A 23,990-nucleotide genomic window follows, 5' to 3' on the forward strand; every position below is an offset into this window, starting at 1 on the left:
TCTGTTTGCTTATACTAAAAGAACCCAACACAGAGAGTTACAGATTCTGTCACAGAATGAAAACGTAACACGATATCTAAAGTGTCACAATTATATGCTGAAGGCATGGCTCCAACACTCTATATAGTTATCTGGGAGCAAAATCCATTGAACTCATTTGCTGATGTCTGATGGCAGAGGCTCAGCTTTTAAAACATACTGGGCTTTCAAAAAAAGAGAGTCTTCAACCAGTTTATGTGTAACCTTTAGCTTTTGGTAGGAAATGCAAACAATTTTGCAGTAGACTGATACTTATGAAACAAGAAGTGGATATTCCAGATTACCAAAGCAGAATAGAGTGGCACTATTAATTCCCTTAATCTAGATTTTATACTCCTTGTTGCAGCCTAGAATTTCATTGGCTTTCTTAGTAGCTGTATCTGCATTCTTCAGACCTCCTGGCTTCTTTGACCTTTGGGCCATGTTGGCCTTGATTCCTGCTGCCTCCTTAACTTGGACTGCGTGACCCATGCCTTTCTCTTAGCTGACTCTCACAGGCAAGGACACTTTCTGTCTCCTTGGGATTAGTTGCCTCTGTGTGCATTATCACTTGGAGATTCCCTCCCAGCCAGCCTTTGTGGGTGTTTGTTGAAGCAGGACAGTATCACATTGTTTACTCACAGTCAGTCTTTGATCCGCTAAGACTCCTAGATCCTTTTCACATGCCTTCAAGGTGTCACCTTTCCTATATCTGATCTTGGGGCTATACAGTGTCCCTTGCTATCCACAGGGGGATATGTTTTGGATCCTCCTGCAGATAGTATAAAATGTGTTACCTTAAGTCCTGTTCTTTTCAACAGGTGCACACTCTCGCTTGAGCCACCACCCATTAAGAAAGCTGGGGCTTACCATCCATGGGAGCTCAAACTGCAGATGGTAAACCTAAGTTTGGTGTGGGTGCACTATATTTTCTGATCCTGTCCTCAGGGTTATTAGCTGCCCCTCCTAATTGTCATTTGCAAATTTGATAAGCATGCCCTCTATTCCATCATTCAAGTCATTAATAAAGATGCTGAATAGCATGGGGGCTAGGACAGAATCCTGTGTCACCCTGCTAGTCATTTCTCTCCAGGACCCTGCTAGTCATTTCTCTCCAGGAAGAGGAGGCGTCATTGTTGAGTACCCACTAGGTGTGGTCAGTCAAGCAATCACAAATCCACCTAAAAGCCGCATTGACAAGCCTACAGCTTATTAGCTTTTTTTTTTTGGCAAGATATCATAGGAGACCTTGTCATGTCCCTTACTGAAATCAAGATATGCTACATCCTCAGCATTCCCTTCATCCAGTAGCATCACTAGGGGAATACAGGGGGTGCAGACCACACCGGGTGACATCCAGTGAGTGCCCCCCACCTCCGTGATGCGCACCGTGGCATGTAGGAGGGAGGGAAAGGGCCTTCTCTCCCCCCAAAATAAAGCAAATTAGGAGGGATAGCCAATACTCCAGTAAGGAGTACCAATGTAAGGCAGAAAAAAAGAGAAGGCTCAGATGCAGGATGGGTGACACCCGGCTTGACACACCTGTGATAGGGATCTAAGAATCCTAGTATACCACAAGTTGAACATGAATCAACAGTGTGATACAGCAGCTAAAAAGCCAATGCGATTCTAGATTGCATCAGTAGAAGTATAGTGTCTAGATTGAAGGAAGTAATAGTGCCCTCCTGCCCTCCATCCACCATCATCCTGAGAGGGAGTAGGAGAAGCCAGCTCCAACCGGCCTTCCTTGAAAGAGGTGCCCTCCTGCCCTCCATCCACCATCATCCTGAGAGGGAGTAGGAGAAGCCAGCTCCAACCGGCCTTCCTTGAAAGAGGTGCCCTTCTGCCCTCCATCCACCATCATCCTGAGAGGGAGTAGGAGAAGCCAGCTCCAACCGGCCTTCCTTGAAAGAGGCGCCCTCCCACCCTCCATCCACCATCATCCTGAGAGGGAGTAGGAGAAGCCAGCTCCAACTGGCCTTCCCTGAAAGAGGCGCCCTCCCGCCCTCCATCCACCATCATCCCGAGAGAGAGTAGGAGAAGCCAGCTCCAACCGGCCTTCCCTGAAAGAGGCGCCCTCCCGCCCTCCATCCACCATCATCCTGAGAGGGAGAAGGGAAGAAAGGCAAGTCATACCTCTACTGCCTGCAAAGACCTTTCCTGCTGCTCCCAGAATTCCCACAGGAAGAAAGGCAAGTAAGACCTGTGCTGCCTTGAAAGAACTTCCTGCTTGCACTGAACTCTTCCACAGGTAGTAAGAGCAAGTAAGACTTTCTGCTCCCTCAGGCCCACCTCCTGCTTGCTTTGGTCTCTTCCTCAGACGGCCTGAGCTGGCAACAGCCTCTAACTCCTTTAACACCTCAGAAAGAGAGCCAGCTACACCTCTTTCTTTTTTCTCTACTGTCTCTCTCATTGTCTCACCTTCTCCTGTTGATCACTGGGTTGCGAACCCCATCCTTCCCATGGCTCCCCACATTTCTCCTAACCTGATCCCCATTCGGCCTCTCCCTGTCTTCCTGCTTCCATTCCTCTGTTCCCTCTGGAACTGTCGCTCTGCTGCCCCTAAAGCAGCAGCAATTCATGACCTTTTTCTCTCAAATCCTTTAACCTCCTCGCTCTCACAGAAACCTGGCTCCCAGCCCATGATACTGCTACCTCCGCTGCCCTTTCTTCTGGTGGTCTCTCCTTCACCCACACAAGCCGCCCTGAGGGTCGAGGAGGAGGGGTTGGTATCTTGCTATCTAACTCCTGCCAGTTCCAAGTTCTATCTTTTCCCCCCAGCTATCATTTCTCTTCTTTTGAGTTTCATCCTATTAGACTCTTTTCTCCTCTACAGCTCCGATTTGCAGTTATCTATCGCCCTCCTGGTCCTGCCACCCAGTTCCTCTTAGACTTCGAATCATGGCTGACATTCTTTCAGATTCCGCCCCCACTTTGATCCTAGGTGACTTTAATATCCACGTTGATGATTCCAATAACCCTACAACATCTCGCTTCAACTCTCTCCTAGCTTCTTTTGGCCTCCAACCACATTCCAACTCTTCAACTCATTCTCTTGGTTACTGTCTTGACCTAGTTCTTGCTGCAAACTGCACCATTTCTGACTACCTGACACTTGACTTTCCACTATCTGAACATCATTTAATCTCCTTTGCTCTCACTTATACTCCACCTCCTTGTCATACTGTTCAACGCCATTTTCATAACCTTCAATCTGTTGACTCTAACCATCTTGGTCAGACCCTGGATTCATCTCTCTCTTCCCTAAATCTTGGGGATTCCTCTGATTCAGCAATATCTTTATTTAACTCCACTCCTCAACTCTTGACCATTTTGCCCCTGTATCTGTATGCACTTCTTCCTCTAAGACTAGGCCTCAGCCCTGGCTTACCCCCGTCATTAAGTTTCTCCGGTCCTGCTCTAGAGCGGCTGAACGTCTTTGGAGAAAGCCCAAACAGTGGGCTGACTTTATCCACTTCAAATTTGTTCTTTCGTCCTTCTCACATGCCCTCTCTATGGCAAAACAAAATTATTACAAATCATTGATCTCTGCCAATGAGAGGCGCCCGTAGCAATTGTTCTTCACCTTCAACACTTTGCTTAAACCTCTCTCTCCTCCTGTCTCTTCATCATTCTCTCCTAATGACTTTGCTAATTATTTCATCTCTAAGATTACCACTATTCGCTTTGAGATAGTCCCCCCCGATTCTTCTTCTGCTCATAATCTTCTGTCGCCCTCACCTAAAAGATTTTCTGTGTTTCCTCCTGCCTCTTTGGATGAACTCTCTTCACTACTGAACTCTTCCAAACCTGCAACTTGCTCTCTTGACCCAATTCCTACTCCTCTTCTAATCTCTATCGCTCCTTCTTTTCTGCCCTCGCTTCTCCATATCTTCAATCTCTCTCTCTCTACAGGCTCCTTCCCGTCGGACTTCAAACATGCTCTCATTTCCCAATTCTGAAAAAACCTTCTCTTGACCTCTCCTCTTTGTCTAGCTATCGTCCAATTTCTCTTCTTCCCTTTCTTTCTAAGATTTTGGAACGGGTTGTTTATTCTCGCTGTCTCGAGTTTCTTGAAGCCAACTCCATTCTTGATCCCTTTCAGTCTGGTTTCCGCCCAAGGCATTCCACAGAGACAGCTCTGACTAAGATCTCGAATGACCTTTTACGGGCCAAGGCTAATGGCCTTTACTCTGTTCTCATCTTTCTTGATCTGTCTGCAGCCTTTGACACCATTGATCACTGTCTTCTAGTTGATATACTTTCTGACCTTGGGTTCTCAGACTCTGTTCTTGACTGGTTTAGATCTTATTTGTCAGGACGATCTTTTGCAGTGGTCACAGGTGGTCAAACTTCGTCCTTTGTTCCCTTATCTGTTGGAGTTCCCCAGGGCTCTGTTCTGGGTCCCCTTCTGTTTTCTCTCTACACACTGTCCTTAGGTAAACTCATTAGCTCTTTTGGTTTTTCCTACCATCTGTATGCCGATGACACCCAGTTGTATCTTTCCACCCCTGAACTTTCTCCAAGGCTTGAACAGCAAGTCTCGTCTTGCCTCACAGCTGTCTCGCAGAGGATGCACCATCGGCATTTGAAGCTCAACATGTCCAAGACGGAGCTTCTTGTCTTTCCTCCTAAGTCCACCCTTCAACACTCCTTTTCTGTCTCTGTGAACAACACTTCTATTCATCCAGTCCAGCAAGCCCGCAGTCTTGGTTTTATCTTTGACTCTTCTCTGTCATGTATCCCTCAGATCCAGACCACAGCCAAGGCTTGTAGATTCCTTTTGTACAATATTGCTAAAATCCAACTATTTCTCTCCGACTCTACTGCCAAGATCCTGGTCCATGCCTTAGTGATCTCACGACTTGACTACTGTAACATCCTTCTGGCAGGGCTTCCTCTTTCTCACCTCCATCCTTTAATTTCTGTCCAGTATTCAGCTGCACGCATTATCACATCCACCCACCGCTCTGACCATATCTCTCCTTTGCTGGCATCCCTTCACTGGCTCCCCCTCCCTTTCCACATTCAGTATAAGCTCCTGCTGTCAACGTTTAAAGCCCTCCATGGGCTGGCCCCTCCTTACTTATCAGACCTTCTTTCTCCTCACCTTCCCACTCGGGCCCTCCGTTCTGGTAGTCAAGGTCTACTGTCCCAGCCCAGGATTTCCTCTGCCCCATCTTGGATTCGCCCCTTTTCGCTCACTGCCCCTCACTCCGGGAACCTTCCCGAACAAGAGCCATCACTTCTTTAACCAGCTTCAAAACGGCAGTTGAAGACCGTCCTGTTCAGAGAAGTGTTCCAAGGCCTTGCATAGTTGTCGCTTGCCTCCCTGGATGAAGATTAACCATCCATTATGAAGCCAAGCCCTCCCTCCAGTCCATCTGCCTTGGAGGTAGAGAGGAACTGCTGGACCTCATCCCCTTCCCCACCACTACTCCCTTCTCCTTTTGTGTGGTGTCTTTTTAGATTGTAAGCCTGAGGGCAGGGAACCATCTAATTAAAAAGACTGTATGTACAGCGCTGTGTAAATTTACAGCGCTTTATAAATAAAGGTTAATAATAATAATAATAATAATAATAATAATAATAATCTACTTTGTCAGACCTCACCTGGAATATTGTTTCCAGTTCTGGTCACCACAGTTCAAGAAGGATGTGGAGCATGTCTAGAGGAGGGTGACCAACATGGTGAAAGATATGAAAACAGGGAGCTGGGTATGTTTACCCTGGAGAAGAGAAGGTTAAGAGTTTCCATAATAGCCATGTTTAAACACTTGAAGGGATGTCATATTGAGGATGGAACAATCTTGTTTTCTGTTGCTCTGGAGCCTAAGACAAGGAGCAAAGAACTCAAGCTACAGGAAAAGAGATTAAAAAAAAAATTAGGAAGAACTTCCCGATGATAAGGGCTGTTTAACAGAGGAACACACTCCTTCAGAGGGTTGTGAAGTCTCCTTGTTTGGAGGTTTTTAAACAGAGGCAGAATTTGACTTTGGTAGAATTCTACTTCTTCCATGCCCTAAATAAACACAGGGCCTCATTATTTGTTTTATGGAATATATAGCAAAGAGTACTTTCTGTGAGGAGCAGTTCAAAGGTTTCCAGCACTTCTTCTTTGTTTGCATCCTCTTTTGGCTCAGGGCATTCCTGAATGATATCTCTGGTTGTTTTACAGTGAACTGTACTAGGTCCCTTCATTCCTGCTTCTCATGAAAAAAAAGTATCTTCACTTGATCCTCTTTGGACAGATACTAGTGAGTGGATTTGCTGCCCTCCATCTCTGAGCAAATGGGGACATTGTTTCTCATCTTAGCATCACATCTGCTTCCCTGGTTCATATTTCAACCATGAAATAGCATGGGACATTTCTGTGGACTTTCAGATGAAACACTGCCTCTTCCTTTTTGGGGATTGAGGTGGGTAACAACAGAAGTTAATACAATACAAATGACAACCTATGGCACCAAAGCACTGTTCTTGTGCACTCTCAGTCTAAAACAAAAGCCCTCTTCAAGTGAGCAGTTCTTGCTCTGCAAAAGCAGTAAGGCCCTTCTGCATCAATCCATTAGTTGTGGAAGGAGAGGGAGGGTATAGCAGATACAGAGGAGGACTTGGCGTATTTTTGGTTGTAACCCCATCCAATAGTAGCCCATAACTAGGGTTGCCATAACCTGGCTGCAACCAGGATTATCCCAGTTTTGGCGGCCCGGGCCCCCCCGTCCCGGGTGCCACCAAAAACCGGGACAACCCCGGTTGCAGCGCTTGACCGCGCTGCCCTCCTCCTCCTCCACCGAGCGGAGGAGGAGGGCCACGCAGCCTTTGGCGGAGGAGGCGAAGGGGGAAGCCCCGCCCCACCCTCCCCGCCTCTCAGTGCAGCCCTGCTCCACCCTCCTCACCTCCCTGTGCCACCCTCCTCGCCTCCCTGCGCGGCATAGCCTAGAGAGCAGGTCTTTGGGACCCCCGCCACTCATAGCTTTTGCCCACCCACATCGGTATATATACCCTGTAACAGGCATTACCGTCCAGGTTACAGTGAGAAAAGAAAACAAAAAGGCCATAAATCATTCATGTTTCACTGGGAGTCTAAATGCCTCATCTTTTAAATGTATACCGCGTCGGTATTCTTGTAATTCTTTATCACAGGATCGTTTTTGAGGCCCTAAACACCTTTACTTGTAATATGCAAATTTCTCCCGAAGCTGACCAATGGGAAAAAAGCAATCAGCCCTCCACTTGGGTTGGTTTTCAATGGCTTGGTGAAGGAAGAGTTTTTGCCTTGCTTGTAAATAGGAAGGGCTTTGGGGTAGCAAAAGGCTGCAGAAATAGTTTGACCCCCCCTTAAACATCCTTGGCTCAGTGCTATGGGCTTCTGGGAATTGTAGTTTCTTGTGGCACCAGAGCTCTCTTGACAAAAGGAGGCTGAATGGTCCACAGAGCTACAGTTCCCAGGATTCCATAGCCTTGAGGAGGAGGAGGAGGAGGAGGTGGTGGTAAGTGGGCAGAGGCTTCAAGTTTTTTTTAATTTTATTTGGCGTGCTTTTAATGCTAACAAGTCTCCCTTGCTTTGACAATGATAGTGTGGTGGTGGTGGTGGTGGTGGTGATGATGATGATGATGATATGAGTCAGCTTGAGAAGCATGCAGGCACTGTTTCAGAAGCTGAGAGAGTGTGACTTTCCAAAATGCCTTTTCTGTGTGTTTTTGGTTCTTTAATGGTGATATTGATATCAGCAAGCCTCTGAGGCATGGTCAATGTAAATTGCTGTGATTTTTACAATCTCATGCGCAGTGAAGAAAAACCACAGTCCCTTGACACAAGTACACACTTCTGAGAAGTATAGTTGGTGCAAGAAACCTGAAATGGCAAATCCACTTTTTGCGAAACCACCTTAACATGTTCAGTATGCATAGCCATGTTAAACCATGCTAAGTGTTAAACCCAACAAGGGGTTTGGTTATGGAATAAGTCTCTGAAATATGCAAGAGGCCATGTTAAGTAAAGCCATGGTCAATGCCCAAATGTGCTGTTTGGAATGGGGGGAGGGGGGGTTGGCCAGAAAGGGACATCTGCCATCTGTCTAGGAATAATGCCCAAATGTCCTCCATTTTGATCATGCCTAAGAAACATACATTTCTATTAACATTTTTAAAAAATCATCATTTTTTTCGTGTGTCCTCCATTTAAAAAAAAAAAAAAAAGTCCTACATTTGAAAATGTTGTCCTACATTTGTCCTGGTTTGGAGGTCCTGACTTATGGCAACCCTACCCGTAACAGCCCTGGGGAAATGCAGTGTTTGCAAAGTAAGTAACAGTTGTCTAATCCTGAACTAGATAGTTATGTCTTCATGCTTACATTAGAAAAAGAAAAGATGTAATGAAAAAGGAAAAAGGATGGAGAGAAAAGGGAAAAACAAGGAAGTTCAGGTACTGATATTCAATGTCAAAAGGTTCTTGTAACTGCCAGCTGTAATGTAGCAGTAGGACAGCCAGGCATTGATGGTCTTCTTATGACCAGGTGGATATCAGGTATTTCATTGTCAAGGACATATGGCATTGACAATTGCCATACCAGGTATCACCTATTGTATGTCAGCTCTTGAGAGGGAAAGAAGAAACTGTTCATTAATAAATTAAAACCTTTGAGGTTATTTTCTTTGTAATCAGTTATACAACATGTCTGGCCTTGTAACTGACAAGTTCAAAGAACTATAGTGGACAGCTATTTAATGCCTTCAACTCAAGGTAGTGTATGGCAAAGACATCTGGGAGACTTTGCTTAGCACAGTCTCAGTACTCCTGTCACAGATCTTGATGGAGTTTAGTAATCCAAGGGAGTGTGTTCCATTGTCAAATAGCTCTTACTATCGGAACATTCCTCCTAATGGTTAGGTGGAATTTCTTTTCCTGTAACTCTCTTTGCAACATGTTGCTGTATCTACACTGCCAAAATAATCCAGCTTGACTCATTTAACTGCCATGACCTAATGTGGAGCTCTGGTGCCATAACAAACTGCCATCCCCAGAATTCCATATCACTGTGTCACAGCAGTTAAAGTGGCATCAAACCAGATTATATCAGCAGTACAGATACAGTACAGTGGAACAAACTCCCTCGAAGTGTAGTGGAGTCTCCTTCCTTAGAGGTCTTCAAACAGAGGCTGGATGGCCATCTGTCGGGGATGCTTTGATTGTGATTTTCTGCATGGCAGAATGGGGTTGGACTGGATGGCCCTTGCGGTCTCTTCCAATTCTATGATTCTATGAAATAGTACAATTAATGCATGGGGACCATATTGTGAGGCATGAGAGGGAGAGTCAACCCTTTGCCCCTCTCTGTGGTCCTGATTCAGATGAGGTGTCTCTCTGCCTGTGACATCTATGGGGGGAAGATCCTATTGAAGACAACGAAGCTTCATTTTTATTCTGAAATTGTGCAAATTCAAGGGTTTGTGTGTTTTGGGTCAGGACCATGGGTGAGGCCAAGGGTTAAAGCCTTTTTTCCCACAATCCTCTGGAGGGTTAGGATCTTGATCCATATCAGCCCCCCCACTATTTACTTTTAAGCAAAGCAAATCACTGATACAGCAGTAAGCTATGTGTTGAAAGTAACATGTGATGGCTCTTAGTTTTCCCATAGAACAACTATCTTGTGTTGATTATCAGTAAAGCCACATCCATTGTGATTATTTCTTTTGTTTGAGTTTTGTCATTCACATTCCAACGGTCTTCAGTGTTCATTGTCATTTTCTTCCCCATTTCTTTCTCTCTTTTTTTTAAAAAAGAAACATTCCCCAACTCCTGCCAGAGATTAATGATTTACATCATCTCTGAACAATGGATCATTTGACCTTTTTTAGATGAGATGATTATTCTAGCACCTGATTGCTAATTCTCTGTCCTCTGGTTACTTGATTGAGTTGATAGAGTTGTAGTTGTGCAATTTTAGAATCCTAAGAAAGTGGTGTGTGTGTGTGTGTGTGTGTGTGTGTGTGTGTGTGAAAGTTTCATTGATGTGAATTTTTAAAGTCACAGTCTAGAAATAAAGCTTTTAAAGAATGATTAATTGAATAAATGACTCTTTAAAAACAATGAATTTTGCCCAATTTGTCATCAGTTTTCTTTAGTTATGGAAGGGTAGGAAATCTGCAGATGCTACTAATCTGCAACCTATATTGTTCCTATTTATGAATTGTGCTCTTTGGGAATGATGGGAATTATAGTCCCACAACATGTGGAGGACCACTGGCTCTTTGCCCCCTACATAGATTGGCAGCTTTCCATCACTCTCACTCACTCTCATTTTCTCTCTGATGTGAGAGGCTCATCTTGAATACATGGTGTGCAAACTCAGCATAGACATTCTTTGAAGATGCCAGCCGCAGATGCTGGCGAAACGTCAGGAAGAAACTCTTCTAGAACATGGCCACATAGCCCGAAAAACCCACAAAAAAAAACTATGGATGCCGGCCATGAAAGCCTTCAACTTCACATCAGCATAGACAGCTCTGTGTTGATGCCAGTTGAGTTTGCTCATATTGGGAGATAAAGTTAATTTCAGTTCATCAATTCTTTGATAAGAATTGACCAAAATGTGGCAGTTATTTTCTTTGAAAGCATAAAGAATGCAAGGTTTTGAAAAATGAAATCAGGCAAAAGCAAGGCTGATGAATTTGACCACCCATATTTTCATCCTACCGGCAAGTGATTCTCTGTGCTTGGTTCTCTTGGTGGTGCACTATTACTTTACATAAACAAAGCTGTTGAAATAAAGAGGCAGGTGGGTGAGACCAATAGCACACCATTGCTTCCTATTCTTGAAAAGCTTCCATTCTGCCTCTTAAATGTATTTTCCTACCAGCTGCTCCTTAGCGGTGGGGCTGGAGGATGTACTGTGCTTTGAAGAGAGAGAAAACCACTCTACCCCCATTTCAGCCTTCCTGTCTGTGGTAAGAAGGAGGCCTCCTTTTGTTTCAATTAAACAGGACATTCTTAACGGTGGCAGCACAAGCCACTGTGCCGAACTGAACCCACGCCTGTTTTCATTTGGCCTGGAAGATGTGATAACTTCCTTTTTGACAGCTGCACAAATGAGTGCTGTTTCAGCTTGTGGCACACAGGACTTTTGCACATTAGACAGGAGGTGTAGTGCTTGGTGCCAAGGCTATTTGCAGGTTCTTTGCTGCAAACAGCCCTGAATTTGAGCAGCAGGAACACGTCCAAAGAAACAGAAAAATAATTAGTTCTTGGTCTGAGTAGAGGGGAGGATATTCCACTGTCAGCTCTTACTGTCGGGAGGGTCTTCCTAATGCTTAGGTGGAATCTCTTTTCCTGTAGTGTGAATCAGGGCGACTAAAATGGTGAAGAGTATGGAAATCATGCCCTATGAGGAATGCCTTAGGGAGCTGGGGATGTTTAGCTTGGAGAAGAGAAGATTGAGAGGTGATATGATAGCCCTGTTTAAATATTTGAAGGGATGTCATATTGAGGAGGGGGCAAGCTTGTTTTCTGCTGCTCCAGAGACTAGGACTTGGAACAATGGATGCAAGCTCCAGGAAGAGAGATTCCACCTCAACATTAGGAGGAACTTCCTGACAGTAAGGGCTGTTCGATGGTGGAACACACTCCCTCAGCGTGTAGTGGAGTCTCCCTCCTTAGAGGTCTTTAAACAGAAGCTGGATGACCATCTGTCAGGGATGCTGTGATTTTTAGTTCCTACATGGGAGAATAGGGCTGGACTGGATGGCCCTTGTGGTCTCTTTGAACTCTATGATTCTATGATTCCACTGCTCTGAATCTCTGGAGCAGCAGAAAACATGCTTGCTCCATCATCAATATTATGGCTATCATGTCACCTCTGAACTGTCCCTTCCCCCAGGCTAAACATACCCAGTTCCCTAAGTCGCTCCTATAGGGCATGGTTTCCAGATGTTTCACCATTTTAGTCACCCTCCCGTGGACACACTCCAGCTTGTCTATATCCTTCTTGAATTGTGGTGTTGAGAACTGGACATTGTATTCAAGTGAAGTCTGAGCAGAGGAGAATAGATTAGTACTGTTCCTTCCCTCGATCTGGATACTGTACTTTCATTGATGCAGCCTAGAACTTGGTTTTTCAACCAACTACAAATCCACCTAACAGCAGCCTGCATTTTACTAGCATTTTTGCAAGGATATCATGGGGTACATTGTCAAAGGCCTTAGTGAAATCCAGATACACTACATATACTGCATTCCCTCATCTACCAAGTTTGTAACTCTATTTAAAAAGAGCGATACATTTAGTCTGGCATGTTTCTGAGAAACCCGCGTTGACTTTTAGTGATCACAGCTTTCCTTTTAAAACTGTCTGTTGACAAGATTTCCTCTAGAATTTTTCCTGGTACTGATGCCAGGCTGAATGAGCAGTAAATGTCTGGGTCCTCTTTCCCCCCGTTTTGAAGATGAAGACAACCTTGACCTTTGGAGTCTTCAAGTGGCTTCCTTTTCTGGCCCACCTTGTGGTAGCTTTGGCAGCTGGAGGTGTAACTGAAAATCTTTATATGGATTTCAATTTTTTATGTCGTTATTGTTTTCTTTGAAATTCAGTACAGTGGTTGTCAGAAACAGTCAACAAATAATGATACTTCTGAGAAAGACAAAAATGCAAATGCTATAGGTAGTGCTGATTGAAGTGGAGAATGAAAGGTTCCAGATTTCTTGCTCTGTCATCCTCCCCAACTTGGTAACCTTTCAGGTATTTTGGGATACAGTTCCACCTTCCTTCACCATGGATGTCTTGCTTGTGGCTAGTGGGACCTGTTTGGAAGAATTATTTTGCCAGAATTATTATGCTAGAATTATTTTGTATATCTGAATATAGCCACTTGGCCTGAAAGTAACCAATTTTTCTATCTGTATTTTTATAGGATCAACCTCTCAATATTTATAAAGGCTTGGAAACCCAGGTTAGTACCTTATTTTCTAATTTCTTTAAAAATCATCATTCACCTTGCTGGGTGCTCTGGTCAACCCTTCCTGTGAAAGCCACTGGTGGAAGCTTTGGTTTGTTATAACATTTTGACTGTGCTGCTTTGAAAAGAGTACATGTTGTCACAGCGAAGGACATCATTTCCACCTTGGAGGTGAAAACAAACTATTTATACTCCACTATCTAGCATCTCTTTTTTTGTTCATCTCCCCAGACAGATGGTTTGGTGGGAAGGAAACAGTTTTGTGTTTTTGCAGGCTTCTGCCTAAAATGTAAAAAGTGCAAGGTGTGTCACACAAGGCTGTCGCTTAATCTGAGCTTTGGGAAAGGATTTGACAAAGCCACCAGGAGACAGATTTGATTTGTGTCCCTTGGCATGGTGATGTTACTAATTTCCCTTTTTCTTTGTGACACAGGCAGGAGGAGGAATCTCAGGATAAGAGGACTCAGAATCATAGAGTTGGAAGAGACCACAAGGGCCATCCAGTCCAACCCCCTTTTTAGATTCAATCCTGGAGACAAACTCTAAATTCCATTTGCAAGATTTTTGTAGAGTGAGTGGGAAGTGATAGTCAATGTGTTAGTAAAGGAGAGAATGGCACAAATGTTAATGTGTCTTAGACATATTTAATTTCTCTAGAAATGAGAATACATATTTCTATCATTCCTTTTTGTCCCATGATTCCTTTACACAACCAATTTCTTTTTGTTTGGATTCAATTGGCTTACTTGCTATGATGGGGACGTGACATTCTTCTGCCATACACTTACTTACATAACTAGCTGCCCCCTAAACCATGGAATGACCTGCCTGCCGGAAGAGATCCGACAGCTGAATACACTCTCTGCATTCAAAATAGCATTAAAGACCAGTCTCTTCCTACAGACTTATCCAGATGGTTTTTAAATTGTGAATTTTAAATGATGAGTTTTAATATGTGTGTATCTCGTCCTTTTAAATTGATGTGTATTTTAGTTGACATGTTTTAAGATACAGTAACTGCAAAAACAAGAATTGTCGCTTTTAGTTGAAACTTTAGTGTTGCAGGGGTCATTATTTCTGAAACGTGTTATCTTTCACAGCTGCTCCTAGCTGTTTTGTCACTGAAGCTGAACATAAGAAGCATCCAAACTTTCAAACACTTGCAGTGGGCAATGATTACATCAGTGGTAGGACCAGCTTTACCATTAGGTGAACTGAGAGCACTTGACTCAGGTAGCAGAGCCTCGATGCCATGAAAGGGCAGAAAATAATTAGCTACTTAATTTATCATTTTTGTATATTTACTGCTAGAGATGAAGTTTTGAAGGTTTCTGCCTTCTGCACCAAATGTTCAGCTGTCTTATGCATCTTGATTTCGGAATGGGAGCAGCATGTGCTATTCTGCTTCAGAAAGGAAAATATCTTGGGCAGGTTCTGGAGGATACTTATCTGTTTTGTATAAGTAAGAATGTAATGAGATGAGTGAAAAAGTAATGCTTGATAGTATTTACTGGTGCCTTGTGAAGAGCTCCTCATTGTGGAGAGATTGCCATCTCTTGCCTTTGGTGTTATGCTGAAATTCAGCATTGCTTTGTGCAGCATCCAGAGTTCATGTGGAATGATCTCCATTCCCTTCCCAGCTCATATAGAAAGGCTAGGGCAGGACATACTGCTCTAGGTACAGATGCTCACCTCTGATGAATAAATTATGGAGAAGTGCCTCCTAAACCTGAGTCCTCAGATGTTGTTGAACCAACTCCTGGAAGCCCAAACATAACCAACAGTGAGGGATTCTGTTGCAGTCCAACAACTATATCAAAGGGCTACATGTCCCAATGTGCATTAGTCCAGGGGTAGGCAACCTTTTTGAGCCGGGGGCCGGGTTGCTGTCCCTCAGACAACTGGGGGGCCGAAGCCGGGGGGTGGAGCTTCCACTCCTGGGGGAGGGGTCACGTGCCGGGGTGGAGCCTCCACCCTCCGGGGGCGGAGTTCCCACCCCGGGGCGGAGTTCCCACCCCGGGGGCGGAGCTTCCACCCCCAGGGGCCAGGCCACCTCCTCTTTGCCGGCCCCTGACGGGGCCCCAGGCCCTGTCAGAGGCTGGGAAAGAGCCGGCGGGGACCGCCAGCGCTGGAGGCCTCCCCGTCTTTGCCGGCCCCTGACGCTGGAGGCCCGCTGCCGCCACAGGAGCCCTCCAGGAGGGCCCCAGCGATGGCAGCTGGCCTCCCAGGGGCCCGCTGCCGCCGTCGGAGCCCTCCTGGAGGGCCCCAGTGACGGCAACTGGCCTCCCAGGGGCCCGCTGCCGCTGTCGAAGCCCTCCTGGAGGGCCCCAGCGACGGCAACAGGCCTCCCAGGGGCCCGCTGCCGCTGCCGGAGCCCTCCTGGAGAGCCCCTGCGACGGTAACTGGCCTCCCAGGGGCCCGCTGCCGCCATCGGAGCCCTCCTGGAGGACCCCAGCAAAGGCAACGGACCTCTGGGAGGCCCGCTGCAGTCGCAGGAGCCCTCCTGGACGGCCCCAGTGACGGCAATTGGCCTCCCAGGGGCCAGCTGCCGCCGTCGGAGCCCTCCTGGAGGACCCCAGCGAAGGCAACGGGCCTCTGGGAGGCCCGCTGCAGTCGCAGGAGCCCTCCTGGAGGGCCCCAGCGATGGCAACTGGCCTCCCAGGGACCAGCTACCGCCATCGGAGCCCTCCTGGAGGGCCCCAGCGACGGCAACTGGTCTCCCAGGGGCCCGCTGACGCCGTCGGAGCCCTCCTGGAGGGCCCCAGCGACGGCAACTGGCCTCCCAGGGGCCCGCTGACGCCGTCGGAGCCCTCCTGGAGGGCCCCAGCGACGGCAACTGGCCTCCCAGGGGCCCTCTGACGCCGCCGGAGCCCTCCTGGAGGGCCCAGCGAAGGCAACAGGCCTCCCAGGGGCCCGCAGCCGCCGCCGGAGCCCTCCTGGAGGGCCCCAGCGATGGCAACTGGCCTCCCAGGGGCCTGCTGCCGCCGCCGGAGCCCTCATAGAGGGCCCAGCGACGGCAACTGGCCTCCCAGGGGCCCGCTGCCGCCGTCGGAGCCCTCCAGGAGGCCTCAGTGAAGGCAACGGGCCTCCCAGGGGCCTGCTGCCGCCGCTGGAGCCCTCCTGGAGGACCCCAGCGAAGGCAACGGGCCTCTAAGAGGCCCGCTGCTGTCAAAGGAGCCCTCCTGGAGGGCCCCAGCGACGGCAACAGGCCTCCCAGAGGCCCCCTGCTGCCGTTGGAGCCCTGGGCGCCGCCATTTTGGGGGGAAAAATGGCGGCGAAATCTCGCACGACCTTCTCTGAGGTCGCATGAGAATTCGCCGCCATTTTTTTGCCCAAAATGGCGGCGAAATCTCACGTGACCTCCGGGAAGGTCGCACGAGATTTCGCCGCCATTTTAGGGGGGGAAATGGTGGTGCCCATAGCGGGCAAAAGCCGCACCCAGCGGCGGTGGTGGCAGCGGCAGGAGGAGCCAGGGGCCGGCTTAAAGGCCTCCGCGGACCGCATCTGGCCCATGGGCCGGAGGTTGCCGACCTCTGCGTTAGTCCATCAAGCCAGTGATATTCAATGTAAACTGCAAACAGTTCTCCTGGATTTCTGGAAGGAGTTTTCATGTCCAAGCTAAATACCCTGAAGGCACCTGATCCTTTCTGATCTTGGAAGCTAAGCAAGGTCATGCCTAGTTAGTAATCAGAAAAAAAGTCTGCCAGGCAATACGAGTTGCTATAGGCAATAATAATAATAATAATAATAATAATAATAATAATGCCCTTTCCACCTGCGTTTTTATGAGGGAAAGGAAATGGCAAACCATATTTTGAGTATTCTTTGCCTAAGAAAACCCTATGAGGTTGCCATATGATGAGAAGTGACCTGAAGGGATTTGGCGATCACTTGGCGATGCTGGAAATAGAATTGGAGACTTTTTTGCAAAGTAGCTGCTCTGCCATTGAGCTGTTGGCCCTCTACTGATGCACTGGCAGAGGGAAGGACACAGAGCTCTGTTCCTCATCATAGAGCCATGCACTGGTACTTGTACTGGGTCTGAAAGAGAGGGTTCCCTTTCTCTGGCAGCCCACTTGTTTTCTCTGTTAATGCAATGGAGGTATAGAGTGCTGTCCCCCCACCCAGCCCACTCACCGATCTGCATGCAATGCTTTGTGGCAAACTGACAAGCATTCTACCCCTCCTCTGCCAGCCTACACATACACCTGTGGTGACCAGGAAGGACTTTAATACAAGGTCCAGTGTCCGTGGGCACCTTGGTCCCATCTTGGTCCTTTGCTTTCCATCCAACACTCCACTGCTAGGATTCTCTTTTTGGCCCAGCATTTTGATCATATCACCCTACTGTTGATATCTCTCCACTAGCTCCCCATTCCTTTCAGGATTCCGCACAAGCTGCTTCTTTTAACCTTTAAAGCTCTGCACAGTTTGCCCCCCCCCTTGTTATTTGTTAGCTCTTGTCTCTATCTATAATTCTGTTCAAGTTCTGCGATCCACGGACTCGGTGCTCCTGACCCGGGGAAGGGTTTCTTCTTCCCTGGACTGGATTCCCCCTTTCTCTCTTGCTGCACCTTCAGTCCTCAACAGTAAAATGGCAACAAAATCAATTAGATTTTATCAGTAAGCTCCAGATCAGCTTCATGGTAACCTTTCAAAACTACATTATTATTTTTTTCTTTTGACTTTTGAAAACTTATAAATGTGTCATTTGAGAGCTGGAAGAAATGGAGGTCACCACCTTTTATTTTTGACACCAAACTGATAACTGGCATAGTCCCCCCCCCCCCCCATTTCTGAATTCATTTATCCCAATCAAAGAGTTTGAGCACATACAATATTCTTCAGAATTTGACCTTTTAAAACTGTCAGGATGATATTAAACTGTGAACATTATCATCTTATTTCAACTTGCAAAAGTCAGGATGCAGCTTAAATCCTGGTTTGAACAGTGACTTTTAATGTGACCTTCGGCAAGTCACTTGTACTGCATCCTGCAGAGACATGTGCTTCAAAATTGTTCATTGAAGCCAAAGCAATGGCTCTGATTAAACATCTCCAATTGAGGTTTCCCTGATAGCGGAAGCGAAGGGAATGGGCCCAAGGGATGGGGGAGAAATTAGTTTGCCTTGCATTTAAATACTACCCAGCCTAATTCACTGTTCCTGAACTAACACAGAGACTGGAATACAATTATCCCTTGGTTCTTTTCCAAATTTTGTGATGAAATTCTTCAGTCAAAAAATGTGTGTATTAATGATAAGGGCATACAAGAATAAGTGCACTATAGAAAGTAGCATACAAAAAGGCATCTATTAGTGAAATTGCTTGTCAACATCTGTATTAGGGAGAACATGTACTATTTAAATCTTGGTGAAAAGAAACAATCACTATGAATACAGAGCACTTTATAGATTAAAAATAGGCAAGCAAGCACACTGGCCACAGTTAGACATGCTTTGATCACATCCAGATGGGTTTACGATATTCAGATTTCTCCATTTCAGTCATTCAGAAGGAATTCCCGAATGTCCTCCATTTTGAGCATGACCAAGAAGCATGAATTTATATTTGTATGACAGTTTCTAAGTTTTGTTTTGTCATGTCCTCCATTTTTAAAAAGTATCTCATGTATTTTTTGAGAAGAGAATATGTACATTTCTGATTACTACACTTGAAAATATATAGTGAAAAACCAAATGCTCTCTAGGGCCATGTTGGCGAACCTATAACACATATGCCCTCTCTGGCATGTGAAGCTATCATTGAGGGCACACAGCAGACACAGGAGGGACGGGGAGGCACGCATGGCCAGTCATGGCTCATTTCTCCTGTGGAAAGCCAAGCCACGACAGGGAAGGGTGATGCGCAGCCCTTCCAACCGGAAGTCCTGCCGCTCTGGCCAGAGGTCCTGCTCCTTCTGGTGGAGCTCATTCTCCTCTGAATGCCTGCCTGGAGTCGGTAATTGGCTGGATGAGGGAAAACAAACTCAGACTGAATCCAGAGAAAACGGAAGTACTTGTGATAGGTTCTGCGGACCTAAGGAAGGAAATTTGTCAACCTGTCCTGGACGGGGTCACACTTCCCCTGAAGGACGAAGTTCGCAGTTTAGGAGTACTTCTGGACTCATCCCTGCAATTGACATCTCAAGTAGATGCGACGGCCAGAAGTGCTTGCTATCAACTTCAGTTGATACGCCAACTGAGACCCTACCTAGACCGAAGGGACCTTGAAACGGTGGTACACGCTCTAGTAACCTCTCGTCTAGATTTCTGTAATGCGCTTTACATGGGGCTACCCTTGTAGCAAGTTCGGAAGCTTCAGTTAGTGCAAAATATGGCAGCCAGATTGGTCATCAAGGTTTGACCATATTACACCTATCTTAAAAGATTTTCACTGGATCCCGATCTGCTTCCGGGCACAGTACAAGGTGTTGGTTATTACCTATAAAACCCCACATGGCTTGGGCCCAAGTTATTTACGGGACCGCATCTCCCTATATAATCTGCCCCGCACACTTAGAACATCGGGTAAGAACCTATTGGAGATAGTAACCTCTAAGTATGTTGCTACTTCGCAAAGAGCATTTTCAACATTGGCTCCGAGACTTTGGAACAATCTTCCTGAGGAGATCTGTTTGGCGGCTTCGCTAGAAACATTTAGAAAAGCAGATAAAACCGAGCTTTTTAGCTGAGCGTACCCCACCTGATATGAATACCCCCCTGATATGAATGATTTGCCCTGTCTGTGTATGATCCCTGCCTTGTTTGTTGATGCTGTTGTTACTGTATGGTGTTGTATATTTTACTGTTTTAGCTGCTTTTAATTGAATTTTTATGTAAACACTTTGTGCTTTTTTAGTCTGTAACCCTGCTTCGATCCACCGAGAGAGGCGGGGAAACATAAATAAATTTTTTTATTATTATTATTATTAGTGAGTTTACATGGCCAAACCAGGATTCAAACCCTAGACACCAGAGTCATAGTCCAGTGCTCAAACCTCTACACCTTGTGTTTCCTTAATACAAAGGCTAAATAAAATCCTCAGCATCCTGGTTGAAGACAACCAGATTCTTCACGAGGGTCTGTTCTTAATTTCTGCATTTGGCTTTTGAGATTTTTTGAGTCTGTGAGTAACCAAGACCTTCATCCTAATTGTAATCCGGGTATAGGGAACTTGTGACAACCCCTTCCAGAAGTCGTTGCTGTTGTTGTTGGACAGCCATTCCCATCTTCCTTCAACACTGGCTATTTTTATGAGCCAGTATGGGTGGAGTTGCAGTTGCCCTCTCTTGCTTTTAACAAAATGATTTGCTCTTGAGTGTTGGTTGATTGTTTTTGTGTTCCTCTTCTTTTAACTGGTTATCCTTTAAGTGAAATTGGATAGACTACAAAGTCTTTGTTTCATGTGTATTTTTTGTTTGCAATTTAATCAGCATGATCCAGATGCCTGTGTGAGCAACCAGAGCTTGGGGTTTTAATTATCCCTGCTTTGCTTCAGTTAGAAATTCCCAGTAGAGCTGCCTGCAAAAAGATGCCAAGATTACCATTGTTCTTTAATTAGCTGTTGAAATTGTTTCAGTCTAATCTCTGTGATTAGCAGCAGCATTAAATACAGCTGTAAGAATAGACCTGTCCTCTTTGTGCTGCCCCAGTAAACAGATGCTTCTCCATTCTAGTAAGGGACTCAGTATTTTCAGTTTGATGCCAACCAGTCTTGATTGGAGAAAATGATAAAGACTAGCTATGTGAAGTGCAAGTGACATTTGCAAAGTTGGTTTATGGGCACCCTTGCACTTGGATGATGGCTTTATAATCCTGGTTTTGTGGGAAAGCATGCAGGAATGATGGGGAAGCATGCAGAAGTCTTTGCAGTATTTTGTTCCTCCATAAGGTTGTGGTGACAGTGGAGGACTAGGGCCAGCCCAAAATGTTTTGCTACCTGAGACGAAGAAGGAAATGGTATTTTCTCCTCCTCCCCTATGCAGAATCTAGACTGGCAGTTGAATTTTACTTCCAATATAGCCAGTATTCCATATCTATGGATTCTTCATCCATGGATCCCACCAGCCACAGCTTACAAACACATTTTTAAAAAATCAAAAAGCAAACTTGATTTTGTCATTTTATATGAGACGCCGTTTTATTACACCATTATATGCCAAGGGCCACTGTATATTAATTTAGGTCCATCAAAAGTATTCATGTGCTTTGCATTTTGATCTTCACCTCACACCTTTTCAGCATTTCCTTTTCCCCACTTGCTGTGCAACTCAGCACATATTGCACGCACAGTTGCAATGTTTAATCAATACATTAATTCCTTGTGTTGGTGAAATGTCCCTACTTAGACAACTGAGAGGGAGATAGAGCACAAATGTCCAGTGTTTTCTCCACTGGCTCGTTGCCTATCCCTTTTTGCAGCTCATACTGTCTTTGGGGCTACAGAATCTGTCAACTCTGCTGGTAGCAACAAAAAATGCAGAAACTTACCCTTTTCTTTAAAAGGTAATGCAGGGTGTGTGCAACCTGTTTTCAGTTTGATCTGCACTCCTGGAAACCTCAAAAAGTAATTGAGCTTTACAGCAATGCACAAGGCTTCCTGTTTGCTTGATTCAAAATAAGTGTGTTTGCGGGGGGTGTTGTTGGTGAAGTGCAGGGGAGGAGAGGTTGCTGCAATTGGTGGGTTTGGGTTGGAAAGTGTTCTACATCCACAGATGTTGTCTGTCTTCAGACATTGTCTGTATAGCTAAGTGCAGAAGACATTCACCGATGTTGTCTGTACAGCTAAGTGCAAAGCACTTCCAAAAGTCCATACTAGGGCAGATTGAAAATAAAGGCAGCTTGTTTTTTGGATCAGGTGGTTCTCCTTGATCTAACGGACTGAACCTTGTGAATGATTGACTAAGGCCACAGTCCTAGGCCCACAAGGATTAAGTTCCATTTAGCATAGCAGGACCTGAGTAGATATGTCTAAGAATATACTGCAACTTTTATTTAATGAGGTGACAGATGTAAGCCAGGTTAAGCCAAAACTGTTTCTCAGGCGCGTTACACACCACTATAAGGGACGTCCTTAGGATGTCCCATTTTGAAAAAGGGGCGTCTCTTCCAGATGCCCCTTACCCTATCATGGACAGAGTCCGTAACAAATGGCGGCGGCCGTTCCACACAGCCGCCGCCATTTTGACGTAACGGATGTTCTGCGTCCGCATGTCGCAGCCCGGAAGTGACGCCACGAGTGCACGCTTTGGCACTTGCGGTGTCTCTTCCGGGTTGCCAGAAGGAGCACGATTTTCACGCTCCTTCTTTGCAGCGCGGAGGAGTCACGCGGTTTGGCTGCTGCGACTCCTCCGTGCTGCAACAGAAAACATCACATTGGTGTTGCATTTTAATTGAGCAGTCCATGCTACATTTGTACTTACCTTAGGCAGTTTTGGAAGGAAGAAAAAGTCTTTTTAAAGGATGTGTGCTTCCTTGACTCTCCACACCACATTGCTAAATGTAAGTGAAGATTTTAAGATGCTCTTTGCCATCTTAAAGCGCTGCTGCTGCTGCTGCTGTTGTTTTGAAAATATGAATCTCGTGTATTATTTAAGAAGTTCATACTTAGGAAAAATTGTGGTCAATCAAAATGTGTTTGCATTACCTGCCGCTGATGAAGCAGGCAGTTGCTTGCAAGGGTTCCTGTTGCAATAAGCTCATTAACCAAATTCCTTATTAACCTTAAGGTGCCTAAATGCCCACTCTGATGATATCTCCTTATGCTGCCAAGATCCCTAGATTCGGATGTCACTAAGAGAATCCAACCAAAGTCCTTATTGTTCATGAGGCAAATGCAGGAGTCCTTCATGAGGCAAATGAGGGGGATAGTGGAGAGAGCATGACAAAAAGGTATAATTTGGATGATAACTGTGCTTGCTATAGGGCCAAGACAGCTATCCCTGGATATGTTTTCAGGGCTCTAAGTGTTTAAAGTAAATTTAAAAAATGTGTGGTTTTGAATCCCTGTGCATTCAACTATTTATTGGTCAGGTTGAATTAGAGATGCTACTTTCTTCACACTTCACAAAAATAGTTATTTATCTTTGGAAAGAGATCTGGAGCAAATGGGTACATTATAGTCTGCCAGAGGCCTTCAGAGGCCATAAAAATGGAAATGTACAGCACTATAGAAATAAAATTTAATAATAATAATAATAATAATAATAATAATAATGTAGCTTCCCACCCTATCTGGTTATGGTTAGTAGGGAGGCTAAATGGGGCTGCTCCCTCACTATTATGATGCCTCCTGGGGGCACAATTGGTCTAAAATTGTTTGGGGGAAGGAGGCACTTGTCAGTTCAAGTAGCATCCTCTTTCATTCCCCCCATAAATTGAGCTCTTCTGCCATTTGTCTTGGAATTACAAGAGTTTCTGCCAATAAGCTTTCCTGAATACTCAGAGGCAACCAGTTGTTCCAGTGTCAATGGGATGGTGAATCCAGGTTTTAATCTGAACCTTAAAGGAGCCCTCCAAGGTGCTGAAACTTGGGAGAGCACCTGTAGGATTTAGGCTAAATCCCAAGGGAAATCACCACCCAGCTGTCATGGTAGGCATCAGCCGCCAATTCAAGTGAAATCTTCCTTTGTAACTTAGCTCCTCTTTCCTTTTGGAGCAGCAGGGAATACATATTTCTTGTCTTGTGTGACAGCCCTTTAAGTATTTCAAAAGTGCCACCAGATCCTCTTTTCATCCAGGCTAAATATACTAAGGCCCCATTCATACTGGTCTAAAAGACCTGGAAGGAACTGGGCTGATCCGGATGCCCCTCCCCCGAATCGCTCCGTTACCAAGTGCCCACTACAAATTTGAAATCGAATGCATTTTGACCTGCAAATTAGAAATCGAATGCATTCTGTGTCTGCTGGCGAGGTGGCTGCTGCCAATCAAGCTATCGTCATGGTGACGTTTGCAGGGCATCGGGGAAAGTGTCCTCCCTTTTTAAAGAGCCAGGCACAGGGGTTTCAGCGGCT

The 23,990-nt window shown here is 45.7% G+C and overlaps 1 protein-coding gene across 1 annotated transcript in view; it reads left to right on the forward strand.

The window, feature by feature from the left end:
- The window catches only part of LOC149306256 (xylosyltransferase 1-like), a 155,196-nt gene that overhangs the window by 36,950 nt on the left and 94,256 nt on the right, over positions 1 to 23,990 (forward strand). The window contains exon 2 of the mRNA XM_089540869.1: positions 12,928 to 12,966. Coding sequence (XP_089396995.1) covers positions 12,928 to 12,966 — 39 coding nt within the window. The remainder of the gene's footprint in view (positions 1 to 12,927; positions 12,967 to 23,990) is intronic.

The sequence above is a fragment of the Sceloporus occidentalis genome, unplaced genomic scaffold (assembly GCF_023333645.1).
Source record: "Sceloporus occidentalis isolate IW3139 unplaced genomic scaffold, rSceOcc1.0.p SCAF_10, whole genome shotgun sequence".
Taxonomy (NCBI): Eukaryota; Metazoa; Chordata; class Lepidosauria; order Squamata; family Phrynosomatidae; genus Sceloporus; species Sceloporus occidentalis.